The sequence below is a fragment of the Ranitomeya variabilis genome, unplaced genomic scaffold (assembly GCF_051348905.1).
Source record: "Ranitomeya variabilis isolate aRanVar5 unplaced genomic scaffold, aRanVar5.hap1 Scaffold_42, whole genome shotgun sequence".
In the NCBI taxonomy this organism is placed as follows: domain Eukaryota; kingdom Metazoa; phylum Chordata; class Amphibia; order Anura; family Dendrobatidae; genus Ranitomeya; species Ranitomeya variabilis.
Genome location: NW_027508140.1, coordinates 52,199 through 61,506, shown reverse-complemented (window position 1 = coordinate 61,506; position 9,308 = coordinate 52,199). Strand labels below are relative to the sequence as shown.

Sequence of the window (9,308 nt, the reverse complement as noted above, 5' to 3'; positions counted from 1 at the left end):
CACTACAGTTTGTCCCGCAGTCACCTGTCTCATCCTGTGCTCTGTCCCTCTGCTCCTCTTCCACAAAGCCCTGGGCAGCAGTGTAAACGCTGATTGGCTGCAATTCAGCCAATCAGCGTTAGTTTTCTTTGTGTGAGCTCACAGCACAGCTCAGGCAAGGAGCTGTGCTGTGATTGGTCAGCAGTCCTACCCAAGCAGCACACGGCCGTGTATTGTGCAGAGGGATGGCTCGCTGCAGTCAGTGGTGTGAGTGTAAGTAAATAAACAGTTATGATGCCTGCACCCTGAGGAGTAGATCAGTGGCCATAGAGGCAGTTAGGCGAGGGGGCCCCATGCATCCTTAAGGTAATACAGGGGAGGGGGCCCACAGTGATATTATAATTTTCTTGTGAGCCCTCTCCCCCATTGTGTCAACCACCTCTATTTTACTGTGGCTCCCCTTTCCCCCTCTCAGTAAGCCCACAGGAAATCAGAGGTGAAATAGTGGGGGAGGGGGCCCACAGGATATTGGGTGACAGTGGTGAAGGGAGTCCTCAGGTAATTAACACCTTTACGACATCAGCCTTACATGTATGGCGCGTGTTAAATGCCAGTGTCAATCTCTGACAGCAGCATATAACACATGCCAACATGCGTGCACATCATTCTCTCACCCATTGGCACCCATGATGTGATCGTGGGTCGCCGATGGGTTGTTATGACAGCCAGGGGTCTTCTTCCTGTGGCCAGGCTTTAAAGGAGACCGTGATTTCTGCTATATGCAGTGATGCTGTGGTATCACTGTATATAATAGCACATGCGATCGGATGATCGCATTTTCATGTCCTCTAAGGGGGCTAACTGTACCAGTGAAAGGAAAAAACAAAATTTTAAAAATTCCTAAAAGTTTAAATCACCCCTTTTTATCCAATTGAAAATAAATATATTTAAAAAATAAAAAACAACACATATTTGGCATTGCTGGGTTCAGAAAAGTATGATATATCAAAATATAAAAACAATTAACTCGATCAGTAAACACCGTAAACAGAAACAACTCAAGAACGCCAAATGTCCTTTTTTCTGTTCGCCACAATTACACAAAAAAAGCTATAACAAATGATGAAAAAAAATCACATCTATCCTAAAATGATACTAATAAAAACAATGTCTCGCCCCCAACAGAAAGCTTCCCTGTGTGTAATAAAATATGCAGCAGTCGCCGTCTTCTGCCGCTGTGTCGTTGCTTGTGTCTTCTTCATTGCAGTGGAATATGGCCACCGGTAAGTATTTTACTACACACAGTGGACCTACATTACTGCTGTCCTGTGTAGTGTAGTATATAGAGGATCTGTCAGCTCTCCCGTGTGGTGTATAGAGGATCTGTCAGCTCTCCCATGTGGTGTATATAGAGGATCTGTCAGCTCTCCCGTGTGGTGTATAGAGGATCTGTCAGTTCTCCTGTGTGGTGTATAGAGGATCTGTCAGCTCTCCTGTGTGGTGTATAGAGGATCTGTCAGCTCTCCCGTGTGGTGTAGTATATAGAGGATCTGTCAGCTCTCCCGTGTGGTGTATATAGAGGATCTGTCAGCTCTCCCGTGTGGTCTAGTATATAGAGGATCTTTCAGCTCTCCCGTGTGGTGTAGTATATAGAGGATCTGTCAGCTCTCCCGTGTGGTGTATAGAGGATCTGTCAGCTCTCCCGTGTGGTGTATAGAGGATCTGTCAGTTCTCCTGTGTGGTGTAGTATGTAGAGGATCTGTCAGCTCTCCCGTGTGGTGTAGTATATAGAGGATCTGTCAGCTCTCCTTTGTGGTGTAGTATATAGAGGATCTGTCAGCTCTCCCGTGTGGTGTATAGAGGATCTGTCAGCTCTCCCGTGTGGTGTATATAGAGGATCTGTCAGCTCTCCCGTGTGGTGTATAGAGGATCTGTCAGTTCTCCTGTGTGGTTTAGTATGTAGAGGATCTGTCAGCTCTCCTGTGTGGTGTAGTATATAGAGGATCTGTCAGCTCTCCCGTGTGGTGTAGTATATAGAGGATCTGTCAGCTCTCCCGTGTGGTGTATAGAGGATCTGTCAGCTCTCCCGTGTGGTGTATAGAGGATCTGTCAGCTCTCCCGTGTGGTGTATAGAGGATCTGTCAGCTCTCCTGTGTGGTGTAGTATATAGAGGATCTGTCAGCTCTCCCGTGTGGTGTAGTATATAGAGGATCTGTCAGCTCTCCTGTGTGGTGTAGTATATAGAGGATCTGTCGGCTCTCCCGTGTGGTGTAGTATATAGAGGATCTGTCAGCTCTCCTGTGTGGTGTAGTATATACAGGATCTGTCAGCTCTCCTGTGTGGTGTAGTATATAGAGGATCTGTCAGCTATCCCGTGTGGTGTAGTATATAGAGGATCTGTCAGCTCTCCTGTGTGGTGTAGTATATACAGGATCTGTCAGCTCTCCTGTGTGGTGTATATAGAGGATCTGTCAGCTCTCCTGTGTGGTGTAGTATATACAGGATCTGTCAGCTCTCCCGTGTGGTGTAGTATGTAGAGGATCTGTCAGCTCTCCCGTGTGGTGTAGTATATAGAGGATCTGTCAGCTCTCCTGTGTGGTGCAGTATATAGAGGAGCCATGAGCTCTCCTGTGTGGTGTAGTATATAGAGGATCTGTCAGCTCTCGTGCGTGGTGTGGTATATAGGATCTATCCTGTGTGGTATTTTTAAACGGTATGGTGGGCCCCAAGAAAGATTTTTCTCTGGTGGGCCCAAGGTACTCCAGTCCGACGCTGCTTGTGCTCCCTTTTTTTTTGGTGTTTTAAATTCACTGAAAAAGGCCTCATATATATATCTGTGCTCCATGTTTGGTCATTGGAGGCCGGTGTACTTATTTTTTGACTGTGATAGTCAAATTCTATACAGCACTATTTTGTATCAAAAAAATTCAAAGGCCACAGATTTGCCAGTGTGGTGTTTCCGTTACAGCCGTCATATATCTCTGTGCTCCAAGTTTGGGCATTGGAGGCTGGTGTACTTATTTTTTGGCTGTGTGATACTCAAATTCTATACAGCACTATTTTGCATAAATTAACTTAAAAAAAATTGAATACAGTCTGTTCGGTTAGGCTGAGGCCTGCCTGGTGTTTGGTTTTGAAAAATCATAGATTTGCAGGCATAGTGATCACATATTATTTCGCTACTAATAAAGACATTTGTGTTGAGCATTTGAAATAGTGCAGTAGTCCATTTAAAATGGTTAAGGCAAGGGGCAAAGGACGGGGAAGTGGACGTGATGCTGATGGTGCATCCAGAGGATGAGGCAGTGGGCAAGGTGAAAGTGGGCCACAACAAAGACCCACATCTTCTCACTCGACATTCCTGTCCCAGTTTCTAGGGGACCGCAGCACACAACTATTGAAGCCAGAGCAGTGTGTAACGGTTGTTGGTTGGATAGCGGATAATGCTTCCAGTCACTTAGCCACCACCACCTTGTCTTCCACACGGTCAAGTCTGAGTAGCCGTGAGTGAGGCCAGGATATTCCTCACCCTGATCCTCCTTCCTCCCACCATGCCGAGTGCCCTGAGACAACTGATGCCACACTTGGACACTCTGAAGAGCTGTTCAGTTTTCCATTTCAAGATTCAGAAATCTCTGCCGGTCAACTTGAAGTGGGGAAAGATGAGATCGCATGTAAAGCTGCCCAAAGCTTTGACCAGCCCCAGTCACACGAAGGCAATGGTGGGAAAGTGTCACAAGAGGTGGACCATGATGAGTTCTAATTTCTAGAAAGTCAGGAGGAGGAGCAGGGTGCACATGTGGAAGAGGAGGTGGTGGATGTCATAGTAAATGACCCAAGCTGGCAGGAGGACATGCGTAGCGAGGACAGCAGCACAAATGGGGAAGGAGGCATATCCCCCAACAGGCAGGAAGAAGCAGTGTGGTGGCCACAGACAGAAGGCGTGCATCCGTTCCCTGTAAGGGTATGTGCACACTTTGCAGATTTACCTGCGGATTTTTCTGCACTAAATCCGCAGTTATTGGCAGAAAACGCAGGTGCGTTTTTGGTGCGGTTTTCAGTGCGTTTTTCTGCAGATTGTCTGCGTTTTTGACATAAATAAAGGTTTACAAACTTGAAAAAATTCAGTAACAAAAAAAAATGTCACTTCCTTGTCCAACCCCTTCTTCTTTCATCCTCCATGTTGTGAAAACATCAAAATGAGTGGAAGCAACCACAGCATGCCGCAGATACAGCTCCGCAGGCCGCACCGTATACTTATGCTGGGGTTGCTGCTGCAAATATTGAATAATCATAGACAGCATTTAAGTGCCACGTATTTAAGTGCCACGTGTCACGTATTTAAGTGCCACATGTCACGTATTTAAGTGCCACGTGTCACGTATTTAAGTGCCACGTATTTAAGTGCCACGTATTTAAGTGCCACGTATTTGAGTGCCACGTGTCACGTATTTAAGTGCCACGTATTTAAGTGCCACGTATTTAAGTGCCACGTGTCACATATTTAAGTGCCACGTGTCACGTATTTAAGTGCCACGTGTCATGTATTTCAGTGCCATGTATTTAAGTGCCACGTGTCACGTATTTAAGTGCCACGTATTTAAGTGGCACGTATTTAAGTGCCACATATTTAAGTGCCACGTATTTAAGTGCCACGTATTTAAGTGGCACTTAAATACGTGACACGTGGCACTTAAATACGTGACACGTGGCACTTAAATACGTGGCACTTAAATACGTGGCACTTAAATACGTGACACGTGGCACTTAAATACGTGGCACTTAAATACGTGCCACATGGCACTTAAATACGTGACACGTGGCACTGAAATACGTGACACGTGGCACTTAAATACGTGGCACTGAAATACGTGGCACTTAAATACGTGGCACTTAAATACGTGACACGTGGCACTTAAATACGTGACACGTGACACTTAAATACGTGACACGTGGCACTTAAATACGTGGCACTTAAATACGTGGCACTTAAATACGTGGCACTTAAATATGTGGCACTTAAATACGTGGCACTTAAATACGTGACACGTGGCACTTAAATACGTGGCACTGAAATACGTAGCACTGAAATACGTGACACGTGGCACTGAAATATGTGACACGTGGCACTTAAATACGTGACACGTGGCACTTAAATACGTGGCACTTAAATACGTGGCACTTAAATACGTGGCATGTGGCACTTAAATACGTGGCACTTAAATACGTGGCACTTAAATACGTGGCACTTAAATACGTGACACGTGACACTTAAATACGTGGCACTGAAATACGTGGCACTGAAATACGTGACACTGAAATATGTGACACGTGGCACTTAAATACGTGACACGTGGCACTTAAATACGTGGCACTTAAATACGTGGCACTTAAATACGTGGCATGTGGCACTTAAATACGTGACACGTGGCACTTAAATACGTGGCACTGAAATACGTGACACGTGGCACTTAAATACGTGGCACTTAAATACGTGACTCGTGGCACTTAAATACGTGACACGTGGCACTTAAATACGTGGCACTTAAATACGTGACACGTGGCACTTAAATACGTGGCACTGAAATACGTGACACGTGGCACTGAAATATGTGACACGTGGCACTTAAATACGTGACAAGTGGCACTTAAATACGTGGCACTGAAATACGTGACACGTGGCACTTAAATACGTGGCACTGAAATACGTGACACGTGGCACTTAAGTACGTGGCACTTAAATACGTGGCACTTAAATACGTGGCACTTAAATACGTGGCACTTAAATACGTGACACGTGGCACTTAAATACGTGACACGTGGCACTTAAATACGTGGCACTTAAATACGTGACACGTGGCACTGTAATATGTGATACGTGGCTCCTAAATACGTGGCACTAAAATACAATAAAAATAAAAAAACAAACACTTGGAAAAAATATTTTAATGAAATAATGACACACACTTTTTGACAATCCCTTTATTACACGGGTAATCCACCTGAAGACCCTCGACCTGTAACAGAAATAAAAAAACAAACCAAATTCATACTCCCTGGCCCTGTCCGCAGAAATCCAACGAGGGTCCCACGTCGATCTGCCATGGAGAACAGACACATCCGGAGATGTGTCTGCTCTCCACGGCTGCAGCAACACACTGACAGGTGCTTTGGCACCTGTCGGTGTGTTACTGTGCATGCGCTAGAGTTTACCGGCGGTCATTGACCCCGGTACTCTCGCTTTACGGCACTAGAGCGTGGGAAAGTTCACACGCACCTGTAGTGCCGCAAATAGAGACGCCGGCGCCATTGAACTCCGGAACAGTGCACGATACACTGCTAGGAGCTTCGCTCCTGGCAGTGTATCGCCGGAGAGCAGGGGATCGGCGTGGGACACTCGGTATTGGATTCTGCGGACAGGGAGTATGGATTTTGTTTATTTTTTTTGGACTTTTTCCCTAGGGCGAGGGCTTCGCGTACCAGTGTGCTGTATGGTGAGTATATGCTCTGTTATATGTTGTATGTAATGTCTGTCATGTATGTTACGTTTATTGTGTGTGTATTGTGTGTGTTTGTGTTACTTACAATTGTGCTAAGTCGCCGGAAACACAGGGACAACTCTCCCATCCTAATATTGGATCGGAGTAGTAGTCCCATACGGCGACTTAGCACAATGGTGGCACTATCGTCGCATGGGGACACACACACATACACAGACACACACACAGACATACACAGACATACATACCAGATCTATCAAACGGCTGACATCGATCCCCATGCGACGATATGTCTCCATGATGACAGTCACACTCCGCCCACGCACTTCCGCCCACGCACTTCCTCCCGCTTCCCCGCACTTCCTGCTGCAGCTGTTTCTACACCCCAAACCGCATAAAACCCGCAGATATTTTTTCTTCTGCGGGTTTGACACTCACAATGGAGTTCTATGGGTGCAGAACCGCTGCAGTTCCGCACAAAGAAGTGACATGCTGCGGGTTGTAAACCGCTGCGTTTCTGCGCGGTTTTTCCCGCAGCATTTGCACAGCGGTTTGCGGTTTCCATAGGTTTACATATAAATGTAAACGCAATGGAAACTGCAGCGGACCCGCAGCGGCAAAATCGCGGCGGTTCCGCGGTAAAAACCGCAAAGTGTGAACATGGCCTAACACCAACGTGAGTGAAGTTGCCATTCCACCTGTGAGATCTTCCCGAGTCTGGCTATTTTTTAAATACTCTGCCGCTAACCCTAAACAGGCCATTTGCAGCACCTGCCATGCCTGCTTCAGCAGGGGTAGCAAAACAACCAGCCTGACCACCAGCATGATCAGGCACATGTAAGCAAAGCACCTGACTTTGTGGGCCGAACCCCAGGCTCGAGGACCACTGCATGCTGGTCACACCACTGCTTCTTCCACTGTTTTGCATAGAAGCCAATCCCTAGTACACCGTGCATGTGAAGATGCCTCTAGCTCTGCACCTGTTGTGGCCCACAGTCAAGCAGCACCATCAGCAAGCCCGTCCACGTCCTTGACGCAGCACAGCGTTCAGTTGTCTAAAACCCAGTCTTTGGAACACAAGCAGAAATACCCAGCCAACACCCCACAGGCCACAGTCTTCAATTCTAATATTTCTATTCTGCTTGTGCTAGAAATGCTGCCTTTTAGGCTTGTTGAGACGGAAGCATTCCGCAACCTGATGGGGGCGGTCATCCCAAGGTACTCGGTCCCCAGTCGCCACTATTTCTCCCGGTGTGCCGTAATGGCATTACACCAGCATGTGTCCCACAACATTACCCGTGCCCTCAACAATGCTGTTACCGGGAAAGTCCACCTAACCACGGACACGTGGACAAGTGCTTGTGGGCAGGGACGGTACATCTCAATGATGGCACACTGGGGTAACTGTTGTGAATTTGGATTTGGGCTCCCCCGGTGGTTACTGGTGGAATTGAACTTGTGTCATCATCTTCTCTGTTCACCTGTTCCCATCAAGATGTGGGAGTCGCTATATAACCTTGCTTCTCTGTTAGTTGCTTGCCGGTCAACAATGTTATCAGAAGCCTCTCTGTGCTTTTTCCTGCTCCTAGACAACAACTAGATAAGTTGGACTTTAGTCCATGTTTGTTTTTGCATTTTTGTTCCAGTTCACAGCTGTTGTTTCGTTACTGTGTCTGGAAAGCTCTTGTGATCAGGAATTGCCACTCTGGTATTATGAGTTAATGCCAGAGTTTTAAAGTAATTTCTGGATGGTGTTTTGATAGGGTTTTCAGCTGACCATGAAAGTGTCCTTTCTGTCTTCTGCTATCTAGTAAGTGGACCTCAAATTTGCTAAACCTATTTTCATGCTGCGTTTGTTATTTCATCTTTAATTACCGCCAATACATGTGGGGGGCCTCTGTCTCCTTTCGGGGTATTTCTCTAGAGGTGAGCTAGGACTAATATTTTCCTCTGCTAGCATTATTTAGTCCTCCGGCTGGCGCTGGGCATCTAGGGATAATAAGTAGGAATGCTACCCGGCCACTTCTAGTTGTGCGGTAGATTAGTTCATGGTCAGTTCAGTTCCCATCTTCCAAGAGCTAGTTCCTATATATGCTGATGCTATGTTCTCTTGCCATTGAGAACATGACAGTTTGACCGGCCCACTAAAGGGTTAAAATCCTTGGCTGAGAAAGGAGAGAAATAAGAAGTCTGCTGAGATTTTTTTTTTTTTTTTTTTCCCTCTAGTTTTGAGTGTGCTCTTAATTGGACCTTTTGCCAGTCTGTCTATGCTGCAGCCTTTTTTTTCTCTTTCTCTCCTTCTAATCTTTGAATGGCTCTGTGTTCACCTGTTTGTAATGGATCTTCAGAGTGTAAATGCAGGTTTGAATAATCTCGCCACGAAGGTACAAAATTTGCAAGATTTTGTTGTTCATGCACCTGTGTCTGAGCCGAGAATTCCTTTGCCGGAATTTTTCTCGGGGAATAGATCTGGTTTTCAGAATTTTAGAAATAATTGCAAATTATTTTTGTCCCTGAAGTCTCGCTCTGCCGGAGACCCTGCACAGCAGGTCAGGATTGTGATTTCCTTGCTCCGGGGCGACCCTCAAGACTGGGCTTTTTCATTGACACCAGGGGATCCTGCGTTGCTCAATGTGGATGCGTTTTTTCTGGCCTTGGGGTTGCTTTATGAGGAACCTCATTTGGAGCTTCAGGCAGAAAAAACTTTGATGTCCCTATCTCAGGGGCAAGATGAAGCTGAAATTTACTGCCAAAGATTCCGTAAATGGTCTGTGCTTACTCAGTGGAATGAGTGCGCCCTGGCGGCGACTTTCAGAGAGGGTCTCTCTG

General features: G+C 46.2%; 1 protein-coding gene across 1 annotated transcript in view; it reads left to right on the top strand.

Moving 5' to 3' along the window:
• Window positions 1–200: 200 nt before the first annotated feature.
• The window catches only part of LOC143790624 (germinal-center associated nuclear protein-like), a gene marked incomplete at its 3' end in the record, with an annotated part of 59,675 nt that continues 50,567 nt past the window's right edge, over window positions 201–9,308 (top strand). Inside the window, exon 1 of the mRNA XM_077279138.1 lies at window positions 201–252. Coding sequence (XP_077135253.1) covers window positions 225–252 — 28 coding nt within the window. The remainder of the gene's footprint in view (window positions 253–9,308) is intronic.